Genomic DNA, 22,616 nt, shown 5'->3' with positions numbered 1-22,616 from the left:
CCTGAAACACTTTTCCAGCTCCTAAGCTTCCTTTTTCTCAGATCCATTGCATTGGCACTCACATGAAATTGTGGATCCTAACCCAATTAGCTTCTCGTTTGCTGCCAAAGCTCTGCCCTTCTTGACCCAGGAAAAGGCCCTCCCTCAGACATGCTACCTGTGCTAATCACTAACATGGCTCACCATAACCAACAGGTCCAGAGGATCAAAATGATGGACAACAGAAACTGGTTTCTTATCATAATGGTTGACAAAGCCCAATATCTAAAGAAAACCTTAATTTGCCCTTCCCCCCCTTTTATAGAAAACTTTTTGGAAAAAGACCTAGATAATAGTCTGATAAGCTTTACAAATTCTCTCAGAGCCTAGGTCTCTAAGGGCTTTGAGGGAATAGATTTGTTTTACAAATGGAAGGAAGCTCCTGGATTAATCATAAAACTAAAGTCACAGTAAAAAGGGAGATCAGAATTAGTAGTCATTAGATGGGTGTGGTTGGAGACAGTCAGGGGAATAAAATGGTAAAGGTCATGACTGAGATGAAAACCAAGATACATCACCCTCCAGTGGGTTCTAGAAACAAGGGGAATGTAGCAGAATTGCAAGTGGAAGTGCCTTGGTTTTGAGATCCTTAAGGGAAATGACCATCTTCTGCCTCTTTTCATCCCATGCTTAGCAAGGGCAGAGATAAGTCCTTAAATACTTGCTATTTGAAGAAAAGTTAATATTAAGTTAGACTCAGACCTGTCAGAACTGTGCATCCTAGGTAATTCTGACCCATTCACTGGAATTATTTGTGTGCTAACCCTTTTTGTACTACATAGCAATGCACACTGGTACAAAAATAAACTTAAAAATTGCTTTGTAAATATCAAGAATCCTACAATTGTAAATGTTCTTATCGATGCCAGAAACCCAGCTTCAATTCACCTAAAAATGAGGAAAATTAATTCAAATCAACCTGCACTTCTTATAGTAAAATTTTTAGATACAGGTAATACTAATAAATCTTATAATAAAGACATTTCTACATTTTAGGATTAATATCTAGCAGCACACTATATTTTAAAATCAACTTTTAAAAAATTTGCATACTAACCAAAGGAATCACCCAATTCTTCATCTTGCTCAGTTTCTTTCACCTTCCCAATAATTGAGAGATCCAAGTCTTCAAGGAAAGATAATTTACCAGAAAGATGCGCTGGTTTTTTGTTTAACTAAAAATGAAAAAAAAAAAAGCCAAATGACTGAATTTCTCTGCCACTAAAAATTTAATTGCATTTACTTAATAAAGATAATCTTGCTATTTTGGATGTTTTGAAGAGGAATGAAAGGAAAATGGACTTTAACAGCACCTTTATATTTTTACTTATTACTCCCATTTATATGGACAGAGCCCAGAGTTCCACCTGAACGTTGTCTTAAATAATGCCATGAATATATAATACATTCCCACCTCATGTAATGGAACTACTATGAAACATTTTGATCAACTACTCATTTATAAGTTGTTTCCATTGAAACAAATTCCCTAGAAAGTTGTTGTTTAAATTGCATTTTCAGGAAACTAATCCACAACATATGGTGGAGATACAATGGACATAGAAAACATTTAATAAATGTTTACCAATTTTTAATACCATCACAAACAGCAAAGGTAATAATAATGTAAAACATAAAAACATGAGACTTCAAAGATAATTCAATCACTTAAAATAATCACTTCCAAGAAGTGTGTGTCATACTAAGGGAAGAGACTCCCAACGTTTTGATTTTTTTAAAGCACAAGGATTATTATGTTCACTTCAGCAGCACATATACTAAAATTGGAACAATAGACTACTATGGTCCCCAAGGAAAGATAACATGAAGTTTATGAACTGTTCCAGAATTTTAAGACTTAAGAACACAACAAACTTCGTATGACTCCAAAGGACCAATGATGAAGATTGCTCCTTATTATTTCTTGACAAAATGGTAAACACGTAGGACATTTTTAGACATGGTCAATATGGTTACTTTTTGTTTTAACTATGCATACTTGATACAAGGGTTTTATTTTTTTTCTCTTCTTTGAAGGAGAGGTAGATGGGAGAAAACGTTCATTGAAAAACTTTTTTTGGGCGGCTAGGTGGCATAGTGGATAAAGCACTGGCCTTGGAGTCAGGAGTACCTGGGTTCAAATCCGATCTTAGACACTTAATAATTATCTAGATGTGTGGCCTTGGGCAAGCCACTTAACCCCATTTGCCTTGCAAAAACCTAAAAAAAAAAACTTTTTTCTAATTAGAAAAATAAAGCACAAAGATATTGGCAATATCCCCAATATGATTATCAAGCTCCACCCCCCAGAAATGTTTCTTCCCCCCCCAAAATAATCTAATTCCTTAGCACTTCTGAAAGAAAATATCAACATTTTTCTCTTCTTTACAGCTTTAATTTAAAATCTCCATTTGACTTGAGTTTTCCCAGGTCTCTTCAATATTCATCATTTATTATTTCTAGTTAATCAAACTCAGTTAAATAATTACCAGTTGGAAGGGCCTTAAAGACACTATCTAATCCAAAAGATGCCCGAACAAGAATCCTTTCCAACATACCTACCCATTTAACTCCTGAAGTTGCATTTTTCATTTTTGGATATCTTTAAACCTAAATCTCTAAATTCTACTCTTACCCCTAATTCTGCCCCTTCTTGATAGAAGGGAGTAATCTAATGATTATAGTCAAAATACCCTTTTCCTTGTAAGAAAACTGTCTAGTTTTCCCCTCAAAAAGAAAAAAAAAATCAATATTCTGATTGAATATGTATGAATTTTGTTCTTTCCACCTTTCTGAGTGTCTTCTAATCAAGCTGTGCAATAACTCACATTTTTATTTATGATTACTTGCTATGGAAAACAAAGAAATTACATTCTCTCTGGTTTGTAGTAATCTCTTCTATATATCTCCAGACTACTTGAATTAGAAACAATACTTCCACATGGAAAAGAAACATCATGCAGTTAAGGATCCTGTATGAAAACACTGTCGGTCACAAACAAACAAAACTTTAATGTCTAACTACATTTAGTTGTATTCAAACATTATCTCAATTCACATTTCTCATAAATAATAATTGTTAGGAAGTTAATAACAACAGTAATTGCTGTAAATGACAAACACCTGGCTAAGAATTGTATTACAACTCCATAATTGCACTTTGGATGCCTTAATGACTCAAAATAGGAAGATTTCCTACAGCAATTTGATCTGCATTAGAACTTCTTTTCTTGAAAAAACACTGGAATTCTTTTATAGAGACATTTTCCATCAAGGTGAAAAAGTATACTTCCTTAACCTAGACCCTACACACATCTTCCTATTTTGCTGAGTCTCTGTCCATTCATTACATATTAACTTAGAAAGTCACAGCTATATTTTAACTTACCCATTTCATTTAAGGTAAACTGGCCAAAATAAAGTACACCTGGGTACCAAACTGCTTTCTTTTGGGGCTCTAGTCTTTAACAGCTGTTCCTGCTTTCCAATTTCACATAACTCACTCAAACCAGGCAATTTTCAAAAAACAAATAACTCGCAATTTTCAGCTAAATAAAAATTATTTAAATTGGCTATGGCTCCATTAAAAAAATCTCATGGGTTTTTTTTGGTTTTGCCAATTATTAAAGAGAGGCTGCTTTAAAACAAAAAGGAATTAGATTATTTAGACAGGAATTTAAAAGATAGTTTTAAATTTGGAATCAATGTCATTTCATTATCTTAACATTTCTGTTTTACACGCAGGCCAGGATCTGAGAATATTAACAGACTTATGTATAAATGAACATATTTTAAAAATAGTCGAAAAAGAACTAGCTGGTTATGGAATCATTATAAATTGTAATATTTCAACATTATCTGAGCCAATTAAAGTTGAAATATAGCTGTAAGTTCATGAACAAAACCACAAATAATAAATGAAGTGACATGGCAACTTTTTTTTGGATTAAAAACAATTGACAGCATCAAAATAATAGTCAGAATATTGCTAATTAAAAGCAAATCTAACAAAAAGAGAATAAAAGCCAACAGTAGCCTTTATTTAATATTAACACAAACATCCCAAACTGATTTTTTTTTTTTGCCATATAGAAACTAAAGACACATTCCAACTGCTCCCATTAAATCTTTCAATCCCTGTTTGGAGGGAGGCTGGTGGACAGAAGTTTGGGAGTGGGAATTAAGCTCAAAGTCTCCCAAGAGAAGGCTTTGGCGGTATTTTAAACCAAATATGAGGAGCGACCATTTACGCGTTAGTTCTGCTAAAAAGCCACCTGCAAAAGCACCCCCCAGTCTTCCAGCCTCCACGCGGACCGCCGGATGCTTGCTGCACGGCCCGGGGCTCCCGGGGCCCGGGGCCGCCGCCCTCACACCTGGTCGCGCAGGCGGGCGAGTCTCTGGGCCAGCTCGTCCTGCTCGGCCGAGGCCACGCTGGCCACCGAGCCCGTCTGCCCCTGGGGCAACTCCAGGTTGAGGTCCAGGCCGGCCTCGTCCGCCATCTCCTGGAGCAGCAGGTCCACTTGGCCCTGCGGCGTGGTCAGGGTGGCCGTGCTGCTCATCGTGTCCTCCATCTGCTGCGTCTGCACGTCCAGGGTCTCGAACTGGTGCTCGAATTTGTCCGTGAGGGCCGAGATCTTCTCCAGGTTCATGCTCCTCAGCGCCGCGTCCATGGACTTGACGACGCCGGCCAGGGATTTGGTGACTCTGCCCATGGTCACGGCCGTCTGCACCCGGGCCGCCACGGCGTCCACCCGGGCGCTCAGCCTCAGGAAGTTGACGCCCTGGTTCTTCTGGCGGATGGCGTTCTCGGCGTGGATGCGCGCCACCTCCGTGCTGCCCTTCTGGATGGCCTTCTTGATCTTGGCCTTCTCGGCCTTCTCCTCCTTCTCGCACTTCTTAGCGCTCCGGCTGAGCTCCTTGGCGGCAAATTTGAGGTTGAAGAGGTGTTTCTCCATGGCCGGCCCGGGGCAGCCGGGCAGCCGGCGCCCCCCGCGCAGGGAGGCCCCTCGGCGGCGCCCGGCGGGGCCGGCGCGGGCGGCAGGTCCGGGAGCCCGCCCTGCCCGGTCCGGGCCCGGTCCGCCGCGGCCGCCCAGCCCGCGCAGCCAGGCTCGTTTGTTTGGGTCCCACTCCCGTTAGGACGTGCTCGGCGCGCCGGCGTGACGACGCCGCGGCCCGCCCGGGAAGGGGAGGGGGCCGCAGCCGGAGGAGGCACAGGGGAAGGGCGGGGGCGGGGCCAGCGCCGCGCACGCGCGTCAGCCCCACCTCAATCAGGGGCGGAGCCGGCGGAGGACGGGCCAGCGGCGGCTGCGCGCGCAGCCGGGCGGGACCAGCGGGCGCCGAGGCCCCCGATTCCCACGGAGGCCAGACGACACGGGGCGGGGCACCGCCGGCCGCGGGCACCGGGGCGGGAGGCGAGAGCGGCCGCCGCGGGTCGGGCCCGTCCAGGGGCAGGGCCGAGGGCCTGGTTCATGACCGAAGCATCCGCTGCGACTCCGAGGTCCGCCGCGGGCCCGGAGCGGGCAGGGGAGGCTCTGGGAGGGTCGCGACACGCAGGTAAATTGGACTTTAGCGAAGATCACTTCTTGGTTGCATTCTGGGTCCAGCGGTCCGGTCCGGATCCCAAAGGGCCTGGGTGGCGCAGCGGATAGCTGCGGCCTTGGCTTCGGAAGGGCCAGGAGTTCGAATCCGGGGTCAGACACTTGCCACTTAGAAGCTGTGCCCTCTCGGGCAAGTCCCTCAGCCGGGCCCTGACTTGCATGGCATCACCTCCCTGGTGGCCTGGCCTTCGAAAATGTAGGACCAACGTTATCGTGGCAGATGGCCCTGAACACTGTGTGTGGGAGCACTTGGCCGTTTTCAACTAAGGCCTTTAACAGGTCTCGCCTGACTGAGGGAGGCTCTACTCATTCAGTGATCAACCATAGGGAAGAAAAAAATTCTAATTTCTTAATTTTTAAGAACTCAATATAATAATTGCTAGTTACACTCATTCTGAGCTGATCAAAACCCAAATAATGACCAAGTGGGATTGGCCCGGGACCAATCAATGAGAGCCAAAGTGATTTTAGGCTTACAGTATGATCCTTAAGAAAGAAATCTTAACTAAGCCCAAAGCTATTTTTCCAGGTTTCAGAAACCAAAAATTACATTTCTTTCAACAGAGTGCTGACCTACAGGTGAGGGTATGATACTGTGAATATGGTATCCTGCACACAGCAAGCATTTAATGACTGCTTATTGACTCACCAAAATATGATTGCCACTTGGTCAAGAGTTCTGTATGTCCAGATGGGAAGAGACCTTTCCTCTAGCTGCTACTGCCTACAGATGTTCACTACCAGACTTTGCCATCCACACAGGAAAAACCAAATGGATGAAGTGACAGACACCCTGAACAGAGCAGCAGATTTGGAGTCACAGCCTGCTTCCCCCTCTTGTAACCTTTGGGAGCAGATGCCTACATCCATTGAGTCACTTCCTCCAGAACATACTTCTTAAAAGCCAAAGAAATGAATACTTTAAAATGGTCATAAAGTTACCATGTCCTAAGGCCTTTCTCTGCACTGTGAGAAGCCTTATACTAGTTTTGCTTGTCTTAATTGCTGGAAGTAAATTTTCTTTTTTTTTTTCTAAAAAAGAAAAAATGTGTTTTGTTCTTACACAAGTTATTTCAACTCCCCCTGAAAGATACCTTGTGACAAAAAACAAACAAACAATTAAGCTCAGACTTCACCTGACATTTCCTCATCTGTAAAATGAGGGAGATGCCATAGCTAAAATCTCATTTCACACTAAATAATCCAGAATTGCATCAGAAATAACCAGCTGCTTGCTTTCATTCCTCTTACCTCCAATACACCTCTTCCTTCAGTGATATATACATATATATATATATATATATTCCTAGACTTGTTCCTAACAGCATGGACTGGGTCTCAAATAAGCTGTATTCCATTCTTGGCTCGGGTGACACCTACCAGCTGTGTAGCTCTGAGCAAGTCACTTCACTTTCTCATCTATAAAATGAGGAGGTTGGGTACCATTAACTCTTGAAATCCAATTCAGTTCTAAATCTAAAATACTACATATGAACTCCAAAGTCATCTCAACAACCTGCTATGGTTAGTACTACAAATATTATTATCTTCAATTCCTATCTTTCAGACAAGGAGCCTAAGGCCCAAAAGGGTTTGTCCAAATTCATATAGAGGTGATCTCATCCCTTCCTTATCCATCTTTAAGCTTCTGATCATTTTGTGCCCTATTTTGTGCCATTTCCCTTCTTTTAAGGTCTGTCCCTTAGAGATTGTCAAAGTGTTATAATAAAAAAATAATAACTACTATAAATTTTTACAACTATATTCTTGTCAAAGGTTGATTTATTTTTTTAGATTTTGTGAGGAATGAAATGTGTCCTCCTTTAGCCTTGGAAAGGAAAACTAGTCCTGCTCTCCAGATACTTAAATCATAAAACAATGTGACTTCCTTCAGGCAAGATAGCATTGTAGAAGAATAATTCTCCTAGATATCAAATAATAGAATGGTGTCCAGGGAAGTTTAAGGTTTTGTCTACTCTAGTTATGTATATTCTGTTCCCCATCTCTTGCTGCTCTATGAATTTTCCGATCTCCTTCACCCTTGGGGTAGTCATTACCAGGCTTCCACCTATAGGCTAATGGTAAATCCCAGAGAATATCTAACCTATTATTTTCTGTCATTTTTTTTAATCCTATATTTTTAAGGTTTTGTTTTTAAGGTTCACAATGTCTAAGTTAAGTCTAATGTTATCTCTTCCAACATGGACAAAAAGGAGGATAATAAAAGGCATTTGGAGGAGAATTAGGTGGTACAGTGTATAGAACACAGGTCCTGGAGTCCAGAGGATCAGAGTTCAAATCCTGCCTCAGACACTTGATATTTGCTAGCTGTGTGACCTTGGGCAAGTCATTTAATCCCACTGCCTAACAAAAAAACAAAAAAAACATTTTGGGAAATATGCTTTAGGTTTTAGAAATGAAAGATGAGATGCTTTCTTCCTCTCTGTCATAAGTATCACAGAAGTAAATATACACTTTCTTCAAGAGTCATAAGTCAAAGTGCCAAACCCCTAAAAAAGGGGGAAAGAAATAGATTAAATCTTTCTTTTTAGGTTTTTGCAAGGCAGTGGGGTTAAGTGACTTGCCCAAGTCCACACAGCTAGGTAATTATTGTCTGAGGCCACATTTGAACTCAGGTACTGACTGACTGAACTGACTCCAGGGCCAGTGCTCTATCCACTACGCCACCCAGTTGCCCTGAAATAGACTTAAATCTTAATGAAACTTTAGTTATGGGTTTGAGTAGATTTAGCCTCTCAGTTTTCTAGACAGTAGGTCATTCTAAGCAAAGGGGATCAAAAAAATAACTTAGATGTGGGAGAGGAAAGAATGAAAATAGAGGATGGAGAGTAGTACAATTTGGATGGACTGCGGACTATAAAGTGCAAGATAACTTTGGAGAGTTAAGCCTGAGCTGGATGCTGAGGGTTCTGCCCAGGAACAAGAATGTATTTGATAGGCAACAGTAAGTCACTAAAGACTTTTTAAGTAATATTTCAGCAAATTTAAGTAAATTCAAAATACTTGGATTAGGGTAAAACCACCAGAAATCAAAGCAGGGGTTCTCATATGTGAACTTTTATTTTTCAAAAATACTTCGACGACTATATTTCAAATTAGTGTTCAATTCTGTCTGACTCTTCCTGACCCCTTTTGATTTGCCATTTCCTTTTCCCAGTTCATTTTACAGATGAGAAAACTGAGGCAAAAAGGATTAAGTGACTTGCCCAGGATCACACAGCTAGGAAATGCCTGAAGCTGAATTTGAACTCAGAAGATGAGTTGATTTCAGGCCCCTCCATTCACTGCCCCCTCATGTAATTTAATATATTCCAAAACATTCACCAGGATTCACCAGATGGCCAAAGGGGTCCATGACAAAAAAAATTTAAGAACTTACGAGTACTAGAGGAATTGGGAAAGGCTTCTTGGAGGAAGTGACCTGCGAGCTAAGCTTAGAAGAAAGGTAAGGCTCAGAAGAGAAGATGGAAGGATGAAAGGCCCAGTTTGATTCAAGGAACATCAGGTAGGCCAGTTTGGTTGAAAAAAGAGTGGGTGTGATGGGAGTAACATGAAATAAGAGTGAATCATCAGGGCACCCCATTGCTGCCAAGAGAAAATAAAACTCCCCACTGGCATTTAAAGTCCTTCAAAAACATGTGCTTTAGGTAGATGTTTTGGCAGTTATGGAGAGGATGGGCTGGAGGTCAGGAGGGGTTCTTAATTTGGGCTCTACAAATGTGTTTCTTTTTAATTCTTAACTATGTTTCCCTATAATTGGCTTCCTTTGTATAACCAAATCTATTTTATTTTGTGCTTTGAAAACACATTCTAAAGGAAAAAAACCTGCTATATCCCCATTTGGGAGAAATATTCTCATAACTCTCAAGAACTGTAACTCTCTATATGCTTAGCCAGAAGTAATGGACATTTATGACATATCCATGACTGATAAAATGATTTAAAAACAATATCTCCTTAAAAAGGAAGACAGTAAAGAGACAGGAGAATGGAGATTGAATGGGGTAAATCAATTACATGAAGAGGTACACAGGACATATTTCAATAGAGGGAAAGAAGGGAGGAGGTGAGAAACACCTGAATCTTACTCTTCAACAGACTTGGCTTAAAGTTAATATAAACACACTCAGTTAAGAAACTTATTTACCTTTCAAGTATTAAAAGGGGGAAGGGGGGGGCAGCTAGGTGGCACTGTGGATAGAGCACCTGCCCTGGAGTCAGGAGTATCTGAGTCCAAATAGCTATGTGACCTTGGGCAAGTCACTTAATCCCATTGCCTTAAATAAATAAAAAATAAGTTTAAAAAGGGGGAAGGGGGGGAAGAAAAGGACTAAAAGAAGGGAAGGAAGAAGGGGCAAAAGAAAAGGGGAAAGGGGAGGATGGTTAGATAGAAGAAGGCAAACACACTAAAAGTGGTGGTATTCAGAAACAAAATACTGGAGAATATAGTTAAAGTGAAAAAAGTGAAAATATAAACAGAGGGAAGATAGCATGGAGGGCAATAAAGAGTAATTATAACTTTGAATGTGAATGGGATGAACTCTCCCATAAAACTTAAGCAAATAGGAGACTGGATTAAAAACCAGAATCCTACAATATGCTGCTTACAAGAAACTCATTTGAAGCAAAGAGATGTATACAGAGTAAAGGTAAAAGTTTGGAGCAAAATATATTTTGCTTCAGTTGAAGTGAAAAAAGGCAGAGATAGCAATTCTTATCTCAAAGCAGCTGCAAAAATAGATATCATTAAAAGAGATAAAGAAGGAAACTATATCCTCCTAAAAGGTACCACAGACAAGCAATTTCTTTTTGTTAAGGTTTTTCTTGCAAGGCAATGGGGTTAAGTGGCTTGCCCAAGGACACACAGCTAGGTAATTATTAGGTGTCTGAGGCTGGATTTGAACTCAAGTACTCCAACTCCAGGGTCGGTGCTCTCTTCACTGTGCCACCTAGCTGTTACAATGAAGCAATTTCAATAGTAAATATGTATGTACCAAGTAGTACAGCATCTAAACTTTTAGAGGAGAAGCTGAAAGAGTTATAGGAAGTCATGACAGCAAAACTCTACTGGTGGGAGACCTCAACCTCCTACTCTCAGATTTATATAAATCTAACCATAAAATAAACAAGATGGAAAGTAAGGGGGTAAATAGATTGTTAGAAAACCTAGATATGATAGACCTTTGGAGAAAATTGAATGGGGATAGAAAGGATTATACTTTTTTCCTGCAGTACATGGCACTTTACACAAAAATTGACCATATACTAGGGCATAAAAACCTAATAATCAAATACAGAAAGGCAGAAATAGTGACTACATCCTTCTCAGATCATAATGCAATAAAAATTACATGCAATAATGGGCCAGGGAGAGCTAAGCCTAAAACTAATTGGAAACTGAATAACCTCATTTTAAAGAATGAGAGGATCAAATTATAGAAAGAATGACTTCATCCTAGATAATGACAATAACAAGACAGCATACCAAAACTTATGGGATACAGCCAAGGTAGGGGATATATATCTTTAAATGCTTACATGAATAAATTAGAGAAAGGACAAATTGAAACCAATTAGAAATTCTAAAAATTAAAGAAGAAATTAATAAAATCAAAGGCAAAAAATTATTCAACTAATAAATGAAACCAAGAGTTGGTTTTATGAAAAAAAAACAGATAAAATTGATAAACCTCTGGTTAATTTGATTAAAAAAAGAAAGAAGAAAATGAAATTGCTAGTATCATACATGAAAAAGGTGAACTTACCACCAATGAGGAAGAAATTAAAGTAATAATTTGGAATTATTTTGCCCAACTCTATGCCAATAAATTTTATAATCTAAGTGAAATGGATGAATATTTACTAAAAATATAAGCTGCCCAGGTAAAATGAAGAGGAAATTAAATACCTAAATAACCCTATCTCAGAAAAAAGAAATTCAACAAGTCATTTATTGAACTCCCTGAGAAAAAATCTCCAGGGCCAGATAGTTTCACAAGTGAATTCTAGCAAACATTTAAGGAACAATTGGTTCCAATTCTATATAGACTTTGGAAAAATAGGTGAAGTTGGAACTCTGCCTAACTATGACACCAATATAAAGCTGATACCTAAACCAGGAAGAGTCAAAAACAGAGAAAGAAAATTGGAGACCTATCTCTAATGAATATAGATGCAAAAATCTTAAAATAAATTCTTACCAAAGCAATTATAGCAAGTTATCCCTAGGATAATACACTATGACCAAGTAGGATTTATTCCAGGAATGCAGGATTGGTCCAATGTTAGGAAACCTGTATGTATAATTGACTATATCAATAACAAACCTATCAGAAATCATATGATTTTATAAATAGATGCTGAAAAAGCCTTTGACAAAATATACACCCATTCCTACTAAAAACACTAGCATAGGAATAAATGAATTGTTCCTTAGAATGATAAGCAGTATCTATCTGAAATCATCAACAAGCATTACATGCAATGGGGAAAGCTAGAAGCATTCCCAATAAGATCAGGGGTGAAACAAGGATGCCTGTTATAACTACTACATTCAATATTGTGTTAGAAATGTTAGCTTCAGCAATGAGAAGAAAAAGAAATTGAAGGAATTAGAATAGGGAAGGAAGAAACAAAACTCTCACTCTTTGCAGATGACATGATGGTATACCTAGAGAATCCCAAAAAATCATCTAAAAAACTACTAGAAACAAATAGCAACTTTAGCAAAGTTGTAGGATATAAAATAAACCCTCATAAATATTCAGCATTTCTGAATATTACTAGCCAGGTACAGTAGCAAGAGTGAGAAAGAGAAATCCCATTCAAAATTACTTCAGACAATATAAAATACTTGAGAGTCTACCTGCCAAGGCAGACTCAGAAATGCCTTGAAAACTACAAAACACATCCTTTACAAATAAAATCAGATTTAAATAACTGGGCAAATATCAACTGCTCATGGATAGGTTGAGCTATTATAATAAAAAAATGACAATTCTACCTAAATTAAACTGCTTTATTCCCACCAATCAAAATTCCAAAAAATTAATGAGTTAGAAAAAATTATAAGTAAATTCATAGGAAAAAATAAAAAGTCAAGAATTTCCAGGGATTTAATAAAAAAAAAGTACAAAAGAAGGTGGCTCAGCCCTATCAGATCTAAAATTATAACACATCAGTCATCAAAACTGTCTGGTATTGGCTAAGAAATAAAGTGGTAGATCAGTGGAATAGACTAGGTGCAAAAGAGATAGCAGGGAGGAATGATTATAGTAATCTGCTGTTTGATAACCCCAAAGAGTCCAGCTATTGGGATAAAAACTCTCTCTTTGATAAAAACTGCTGGGAAAATTGGAAGTTAATATGGAAGAAACTTGGATTAGACCAACACCTCAAACCCTATACCAAGATAACATCCAAGTGGATAGAATATTTAGACATAAAAAAACAATATTATAAGTAAATTGGGAGATCAAGGAATAGTTTACCTGTCAGATCTATGGAAAGGGAAACTGTTTATGACCAAGGAAGAGATGAAGAACATCATTAAAAATAAACTAGTTAGGGGTGGCTAGGTGGTGCAGTGGATAAGCACCAGCCCTGCAGTCAGGAGTACCTGGGTTCAAATCTGGTCTCAGACACTGAATAATTACCTAGCTGTATGGCCTTGGGCAAGCCACTTAATCCCATTTGCCTTGCAAAAAAAAAAAAAACACCTAAAAAATAAACTAGTTAATTTTGGTTACATTAAATTAAAAAGCTTTTGTACAGACAAAACCACCAACATCAAAAGAAATACAGTAAATTGGGAAACAAAATAACTAGTATTTTTGACAAAGGACTCATTTCTAAAATATACAGAGAACTGAGTCAAATTTTTTAAAAAACAAGCTATTCCCCAATTGACAAATGGTCAAAGGATATGCAGAAGCAATTTACAGATTAGGAAATCAAAGCAATCCAGTCATATGAAATATTGCTCTAAATCTTTACTGATTAGAGAAATGCAAATTAAACTTCTCTGAGGGACCACCTCACACCTCCCAGACTGGCCAATATGACCAGAAAGGACAATGATCAATGTTGGAAAGGATGAGGGAAATCTGGGATACTAATACACTGTTGGTGGAGCTGTGAACTCATCCTACCTTTCTGGAGAGAAATTTGGAATTACATCCAAAGGGCAACAAAAATATGCATACCCTTTGATCCAGCAATACCACTATTGGGTCTATACCCTGAAGAGATGATGAAAAAGGGTAAAAATGTCACTTTTACAAAAATATTCATAGCCCTGTTTGTGGTGGCAAAAAAAATTAGAAATTGAGTGAATGTACATCAATCGGGGAACAAATTGTGGAATATGTAAGTTATGGAACACTATTGTTCTCTTAGAAACCAGGAAGGATGGGAATTCAGAGAAGCCTGGAAGGATTTGCATGAACTGATGTTGAAAGAGATGAGCAGAAACAGAAGAACACTGCACACCCTAAGAGCAATGTAGGAGTGATGATCAATCAACCTTGATGGACTTGCTTGTTCCGTCGGTGCAACAATCAGGGACAATTTTAGGGTATCTGCGATAAAGAATACTATCTGTATTCAAAGAATTGTGGAGTTTAGACAAAGACTTAATTTTTTAAAAAGTTATCTTATTTTTTCCTTAAGGATATGATTTCTCTCTCAACACATCTCAATTTTGATCAATGTATAGCAAGGAAAGAATGTAAAGACTATTAGATTGCCTTCTGTGGGGGGTGGGGGGGAAGGGAAGTGAGATTAGGGGAGAAATTGTAAAATTAAAAAAAAATCCTGGCTTAAAAAAAACCCCACTGTTCTGAGGTGGTAACCACTGGCATCTCCAGATAGTCTATGGGAAAAGAAAGGTTAAGACCCTCTAATCCAGGAATCCTTGCCAAAAATAGGAAAGAATCAGGTTTTGGCAAAGAATTTTCTAAAGCAGATCATATATTTACATTCATGCAATTGAGCAAAAGGTTCTAAGAATACAAGATTTCCACTGTGGTTACTGTTGGTTGATTCTCCTTTGATTCTGTAGAACATAATGTCCTTCTGGCAGCTCTCCTCAATAAGGAACCTCTCACACAAATGTTAGGCGACGTGGTCCTTTATGAATGTTACAAGTGAGACAGCTCAGTTCAGTATCTCTTTAGAGACACTGTGAGGCAATAAACCAGGGATATTCATCCACTTACTAAGGGCACTCATCACTGTCATGGAGAATTTAGGATCAAAATGCAAGGATTCCCCAGTGGCTGTACCTCTGTATGTGTCATGGGCCACCCCTTGGCAATCTGGCAAACCTAGGAACCCTTTCAAAGAATAATTTTTAATTCATAACTTAAGGAAATTTTAGAGGTTAGTGAAAATAAAGATGTATATTTTTTCCTCATTCAAATTTACAGATCCAACGTTAAGAACCTTTGCTTATAATCTGGAACTATGCTCAAAGGGCAGTAAAACTATTTATACCCTTTGATCCAGCAATAAAACTACTAGTTCTTTATCCCAAAGAAATCATGAAAAAGGGAAAAGACTCAAATAAGCAAGAATATTCAGAGCAGTTTCTGTGTTGGCAAAGAATTAGAAATTAAGGGGATGCCTGTCAGCTGGGGAATGCCTGAACAAATTGTGGTCTTTGAATGTGATGGAACACTATTGTTCTGGAAGGAATCTTGAGCAGGTAGACTTCAGAAAAGCCTGGAAAGATTTGCATGAACTGATACTGAGCGAAGTAAGCAGAACCAGAAGAATGTTGTACACATTAATAGTAACATTGTGTGATGATCAACTATAAGGAACTTAGCTTTCCTTAGCAGTGTAATGATCAACGACTAAGTCTAAAGGACTTGTGATTACTATCCACATTCCAGAGAAAGAACTATGTGGTCTAAATATAGACCAAAACATAGTATTTTAAATTTTTAATATTTGCTTTATGTTTTATGGTTTCCCCCCCTCATGTTTTTCTTTTTTATTCTGATTCTTTTTTTCTTACTTAACAGTCGTACATACATAACCTTACTTATCAAGGGGAGAGGGGAGGAACAGGAAGTAGGGAGAAAAATGCAGAACTCAAAATCTTACAAAATGTTTGCATGTAGTTGGAAAAATAAATTTATATTTAAAAAAAAAACCCTTGCTACCTAGATGGAGAAGAACAATTCCATTTTGCTTCTGCCTAGAATGATAGCATGCTGACTGTATGAAACGCCAGAACATTAGTCTTTTCAATAAGATCTATTACTACTCTTCAAAAATACTAGCCTAACGATTGTTATGCAGGAAAAACTCAATGGATGGAGAATGCATACTCTCCAGACTATGAAATATAGTTGGAAGACTAGTCCACTGAGACAGTAAATTAGTAATTAGATGGAAAACAAGGCTTAGGATAATGAGTTGGGCCCAAAATGAAAGAGAAGGAAAAGTGAAGACTGAGTTGCATTTGGGAAACTGCTCTGTGCTTAATGATCCAGACTACCCTCCAACACAAACATCTATACTTTTTAAATGTAAATATTCTCCTAGGAATATTATATATTGCAAATTTTGGAACAGTGTAAGAATCAAAGTGTATGAAGTTAAATCTAATGTTTCAACAGAGAAGTACACGATGGAGGCAGGTTATACATATTTCCAAAGATGACTTGAGTGAAAGAAGTATGGGAGGATTGTCAAGGAAATGTATGAAGGAGAGACTGGTCATGAAAAGAGTGGGAATCCCCCCCCTGCCCCAATTTTGTTAAGACATGCTCAAGCTAGCATAAATTTAACATTAAATATAAAAATAATATTGTATTGATGCCATTTGTCCTTACATGGGCATAGAGGCATCTAAGTGGGTCAGTGCATTCGGTGTCCTCAGAGCATAGGGCCTATAGCCAGGAAGATGCATCTTCCTAAATTCAAATCTGGCCTCAACTTGTGACTTTAGTTGGGCAAGTCATATAATCCCATTTAATTCAGTTTCCTCACCTGTTAAAAGTTGAAGAAAAACATGGCAAACCACTCTAGTATGTTTGCCAAGAAAACCAAAGAATAACTAAACAACAACCACAATAGCTTTGCTCATAAAGGATCATTTGTCTCAGAACTTTGTCTCAGAATTTCTATCCACTCTAGAGGAACCACAGATGGAGAACCTGGGAACTGACCCAGGCCTCATGAAATAAAGAAATGGAAAAAGCTGCAGAAACTGGGTAAATCCTTTATGGAGAAAACTTATGGATCACAGCATCACAGAGAGAGCTGGAAGGGATCTTAGAAGCCACTGAGTCCATCATATTTCATTTTAACAGATAAGGAAACTAAGGCCTGGAGAGCTTAAGTGACTTTTCAGTCACCACTGAAGTAGAATTTGAACTCAGGTCTTCCTGACTCCTGAGTCAACCACATCCTGGGAGAATTTGGATAACAAGTCCCCAAAATATATCATGGTTCATTGTAACTGAATCCAGCTTTACTTAAATGCAGGGAATCACATCAGTGTGGTCACATCGATTACAGCATCAAAGGTGTCAACACTGTGGAGACTTATCGACCTCTGAGAAACAGAACTAGACATCTTGAAGAAAACATATTTATTTTGTGTTGTTTGGCTTGAACTGTACTAAAATATAAAAAAATAACGTACCTCTTTCCTATGACTTTGTCTCCCTGTTTTCTTCTTTGACTCTTTCTTAGTACTAAAGAAACAAAGAATTAAAAAAAGTCAACATTTACATTGGGAAAACACTGCAAATTTCTTTCCAACCACTTATTTTTCTACTTTCTTTCGGAGGCAATGAGGGTTAAGTAAATTGCCCAAGAGTCACATAGCTATGAGGTATCAAATGTCTGAGGTAATATTTTGAACTTGGGTCCTCCTGACTCCAGGGCCAGTGGTTTATCTAATGTTCCTCAACTACTTACTTTTCAAATTTCTCCTTTATATTATTTATATTACTACTATTCCCTTCTATAAAATTAAAGTTCTAAAAACTCAACACTTACTAGCTATGTGAGCTTGGGTAAGTCATTTAACCAATCTGTCTCAGTTTCCACATCTGTAAAATGGGAATAATAGCACCTATCTCCTAGGATTGTTGTGAGGCTAAAACAAAATAATCACTATTTTTGTCTTCTGTATCAGCTTTCAAAAAAAAGCATATTCTATTCTCTAAACTTCCATCTTTCTTCCTTCCAAATCAGCCCCTTAGCCATCCAGCTTCTACTTCTATAGAGGCCTGAATTATGGGGTTGTTTTTTTTCAATATTCTTGGAGGTTTTACCAATTTATTTTAATAAACATTTATTGTAAAAGGAGGGGGTCTATTACTTTTCTATTCTATAAATATTTGTTTTCCAATTACATACAATGGTATGGTTCTAGCATTCATTTTTTTTTTGGTAAGGCTTTTTGGTTTTTTAATAATAATTTTATTATGAACTTAGAAAGTATTACAAATGGACATTTCTATTTACAAAGGATGGAATAAGAGATGTGAAACCATAAATCTACCATGAACAGCTTGTTTTTTAGTACACATCATTTAATGGGGTAGTGCCAGAAATGCTCTTGTCTGTGTCCCCTTCTGAACTTTCTTTAGATTTCTATGTAGTTTTAAAAAGGTGTTTCATTAATATCCTTTTCCTTTTTTTGTCTCACTATCACTTCCCTTTCCTCTGCTTCCCCCGAACACAACCTCCTCCTCTAATGATTATCTATTTCCATTTCCCAGAGAAAATTCCCCTACCTTCTTGTGTTTCCAGGATAAATTATACATTCCCTAAACAAACCATAACTTCCTCTGGTCTTATGCCCATTCTCACCTGCTAATAAGGGGTTTGTTCTGTTACTGACTCAACTTCTAGCTAGTTCTTTAAAAAGTGAATATACACAGTTGGCTTGCCCTGGAGAGAGGTCTATGCTCCCCTTATTCATGTGAAAGAACTGGAACCAGTTGGAGATACAGAAGGGAACCTGAGAAGAATATCTAAATGCAGAAATGGGCCTTACTAAGGGAGAGAGTAAACAGCAATCTCAGAAAATGTCTCCTGAGTTGGAGGAGGCTGAAAGTTCTAGAGGTATTATACTGAAGGAGAACAAAGAGAAGGAACTATTTCCAGACAGAGATGAGGAGGGGGAGAAGGACCTAGGATGGAAGGGATCTATGATATGTAGGAAAAAATCATAAGTTATCTCTATTTTATGAATCAGGTATACTGGGTAGAACTTGAGGTTAGGTGGGAGGAGAGAGAGGGAGAGAGAGAGAGAGAGAGAGAGAGAGAGAGAGAGAGAGAGAGAGAGAGAGAGAAGAGAGACTGTTTTGCTCCCAGTAAATTTGAATTCTTTCCTTTGTGAGGAAGGTTCCATGAAAGACTTCATGGATGCCTGCAGAAGATGCCCACATGAAAAACAAATGGCATTTTAAATAGTCCTTTATGGGACTGGTAAGGTTTTGAGGTTTACAATTTTTTTCTCCTTCCTTTCCCTCCTCCCTGCCCCCAAATTCTGTTTGTTTTTGAAGCACATTTAGCAATGTTGGCAACATAAACAAGGCATAAAAAGGGAGATTTAGGGTGAAATGAAAGAATGGGTACCAGGAAAAAAGAACTTTAAAATCTTTATTTGAAATTAAATTGAGGGCGACTAGGTGGCGCAGTGGATAGAGCACTGGCCTTGGAATCAGGAATACCTGAGTTCAAATCTGGCCTCAGACATTTAATAATTACCTAGCTGTATGGCCTTGGGCAAGCCACTTAACCCCATTGCCTTGCAAAAACTAAAAAAAAAAAAAATTAAATTGAATGTACACCTCGACAAAGAAAAACATTCATGTTAGTATAAACATGGTGAGGGATAATAGGTGGTTCAGTGGTTAAAGCAAAAGGTCTGGAGTCAGGAAAATCTGTGTTCAAATCTAGTCTCAGATTGCTACTAGCTATGTGACCTTGGGCAAATCATTTAACTGTTACTGATTGTCTCAGTTTCCTCATTAAAAGGAAATTGCTTCTCATCAATTGTGAGTTGAGTTGATCAACCTTGATGAAAGCAGCTTCTCTCAGCAGTTCAGAGAGCTAGGACAACTGTATTAGACTGAATATAGACAATGCAATCCCCATCCAGAAGAAGAGAATCAAAACAAAGCAGAAAAAAACCCCTTTGGAATTTGATGAACACTATACAAATTATCTCTTATGTATCTCTTCCCCTTAATCCTAATTCCTTATACCAAATATGCCTTATCTGTAAACATGTTTATTGAAAATATATTAGCACAGTGTTAACCTAACTGTTCACCACTGAAGGGAGGGGTGGGAAGGGAGGGTGGAAGGAAATTTTGTAAATTAAAAATATACTTATGCATATGGATTAAAAAAAAAGTAAATGGCAAACCACTCCAGTATCTCTGCCAAGTCAACCCTAAGTAGGGTCTCCTGGATACACTGCCCAAACCTGGCAAGAGAGGGGTTTACAGGCCTCAAATCACTCTGGCTCTCCTCAAATAGTCAGCAATAGATCTCTGCCTGTTGCTGAAAGAATTAAGTACAAACTTCTTAACTTGATGCTTTAAATCATTAACAATTTGGCTTAAAGTCTTTCAAGTCTTATTTCACTACTGTCTGAAACATAGCCCATCTTCACTGACCGAAATCCTTACTCTTCTTCAAAGTCCAACAAGCACCACCTCCTCCGTATACTTAAAGAGAGCACTTCCTCCTGAAATTTTTCCTGAAACATTTTGTCTGGATGTCTCCTTTATCTCTTCACATTCTCTCCTATAAATCAACTATCCCTTTTCATCTTTGCATACCTAGCACACCACAATATACAGAACAGATATTTAGTCAATTTGAACTGAAGTCATCATTGTGCCCGATTGGATTGAGGGATCTAAGCATAGATTTCAACTGATCCATGAACTGAGATGGTTCAAATAGTCCTTATTTCATTAAATGTTGGTTTCCTTTGCAAGTCTATGTGTTTTACCTCTTGCATTTACAAAGCACAATTCTGAAAAAGGGTCCATAATTTCACCAGACTGCCAAAGGGGTTCATGATACAAAAAAGGGCTTCTAGCACCAGGGGCAGCTTAGGTGGATAGAGCACCAGCCCTGGAGTCAGGAGGACCTGAATTCAAATCCGACCTCAGACACTTAATTGCCTAGCTGTGTGACCTTGGGCAAGCCACTTAACCCCACTGCCTTAAATAAACAAAATTTAAAGAAAGAATGCGCTTCATTCAACAGGCAACAGGTGCAGTCTGGCACGATAGAGGGCTGGCCTCTAGTCGGAGGGTCTGAGAGCTTTGGGAGATCCTTCAGCCTCTCAGCACCCTAGCAGCTCTCTCAACCTGCACACGCGGAGCACGCCGGTACAGGGTTTCCTCCTGGAGTTTCCTAACCAGTGAAGTTACAGGTCTAGTTCAAAACAGAACAAAATAGCGAATGGTGCAAGTGTCTGGCAAAATACTTGGAACACAGTAGGCGAGGCAGAGCGACACGCATGTCCACCCCAATTTGGGGGGGAAAAGCCGATTTCAAATATTCTGAATTTAAGAAACATGGACTTTTCCATAAAGACAACAGCAGTGGGGCGGCTAGGTGGAGTCGGAAGGGCTGGAGTGCAAGTCCGGCCTCAGACACTACAACTGCCCAGCTGCGGGCCTGGCGAAACCCCTAAAACCAAGCAGGACCGCAGAGTCCCGGGGCGTGTCGGGGGCGTGCCGGCCCGGGGAGCCGCCCAATGGGCCGGAGGGCGGGGGTCACCCCAAAAGGCTCCAGCCCAGCGCCCCGCCAACGAGCCGGGGGCCCGGCGCGCCGCACCTCCGCCGCTGGCCTGGCCGCCCGCCCCGGCGGCGAGGTCTCGCGGCTGGGAGTGGGGCCGGGCCGCAGGGGCCTCGGGAGGGCGGCGTGCCAGCCGGGCACGGAGCCCCCCGGGGGGAGGGGCCGGCCCGGGCAGCGAGCGCTTACCTGGCGCCCGAGCTCCTCCGCGAGCTGCGCCGCCGGTCCATGCCTGGCGCCCACGGGGCGGGCGGGGGGCTCCGCGCGGGCTGAGCCGGGGCTGCCCAAGAAATCCGGGCCGGCCTTCCCGCCCGAACTCTCCAATTCGCGGGGCTGCGTCCCCTCCCCCCCCGCCCCGCCCCGCAGTCACGTGCGCCGCTCCTGGAACCAGGGGAGCGCGGGCGCATGCGCGGCCCCGCGCGCGGTCCGTCCGGCCCCGGGGGGTCCGGCCCCGGGGGGCCCGGCCCGGCGGGGAGCGGCTCCGCGCGTCCCCGCTGCCTGTGCGCGTCCGCGGGGAGCGCCCCGGTAAGAGACCCGGGGGTCGCCGAGTCCTGGAGCTCACCAAGCGGGGCGCGTCGGCTCCGAGGAAACAAGCGGCCCCCCTCGAATGCAGGGGGGCGGCCGAGCGAGGAAGCCCGGAGCCCCGGGCCGGCCTCGGTCAGACTGAAAGCCCCTGGGGGGTCTCCGGCCCCGGCGTAGCTGGGAGGGAGATGAAGATGCGACGGGCAGATAGCGCCCCCGGGCGCTTACACCTGGTTTTGTGGAAACTCCCGCAGAATATATGTGTCTCGCTACTTGTGTGTGTGTGTGCATTTCTGCCTAATACTCTCCCTTATCCCAATTAAAATTATAAGAAATACCAATTATGTGGATTTGTTTTTATCCTTTAATATTGCTGAAAATTTTAATTGAGTCAACTAATGAATTCTTTATCCCAATCATCATTTATAGTAAATGATGTTGTTTTTTTCTTTACCTATGTTTATTCCTGTACTTTTTTCTTCCTAGAAACGCTATAGCCAGCAATTCTAGTACCCCATCAAAGAGAAATGGTGGGGGCGGCTAGGTGGCGTAGTGGATAAAGCACCGGCCCTGGAGTCCGGAGTACCTGGGTTCAAATCCGGTCTCAGACACTTAATAATGACCTAGCTGTGTGGCCTTGGGCAA

General features: G+C 40.4%; 2 protein-coding genes across 2 annotated transcripts in view; both read right to left on the bottom strand.

Moving 5' to 3' along the window:
• The window catches only part of CENPU (centromere protein U), a 51,793-nt gene extending 30,076 nt beyond the window's left edge, over positions 1-21,717 (bottom strand). The window contains exons 1-3 of the mRNA XM_074228879.1: positions 21,639-21,717; positions 17,317-17,368; positions 1,097-1,214 (exon numbers count right to left, since the gene is read on the bottom strand). Of these exons, the coding sequence (XP_074084980.1) occupies positions 1,097-1,214; positions 17,317-17,368; positions 21,639-21,679 (211 nt within the window). The 5' untranslated portion in view covers positions 21,680-21,717. The remainder of the gene's footprint in view (positions 1-1,096; positions 1,215-17,316; positions 17,369-21,638) is intronic.
• On the bottom strand, positions 4,355-5,084 carry LOC141517638 (charged multivesicular body protein 1B2-like). The gene has a single exon (XM_074228880.1). The coding sequence runs from the start codon at positions 4,992-4,994 to the stop codon at positions 4,407-4,409; it is 588 nt and encodes a 195-aa protein (XP_074084981.1). The 5' UTR covers positions 4,995-5,084; the 3' UTR covers positions 4,355-4,406.
• Positions 21,718-22,616: the final 899 nt, after the last annotated feature.

This window comes from Macrotis lagotis, chromosome 3 (genome assembly GCF_037893015.1).
Source record: "Macrotis lagotis isolate mMagLag1 chromosome 3, bilby.v1.9.chrom.fasta, whole genome shotgun sequence".
NCBI classification, from domain to species: Eukaryota; Metazoa; Chordata; class Mammalia; order Peramelemorphia; family Peramelidae; genus Macrotis; species Macrotis lagotis.
The sequence above is the reverse complement of the archived record's forward strand: the minus strand, read 5'-3'. Positions and strand labels throughout refer to the sequence as shown.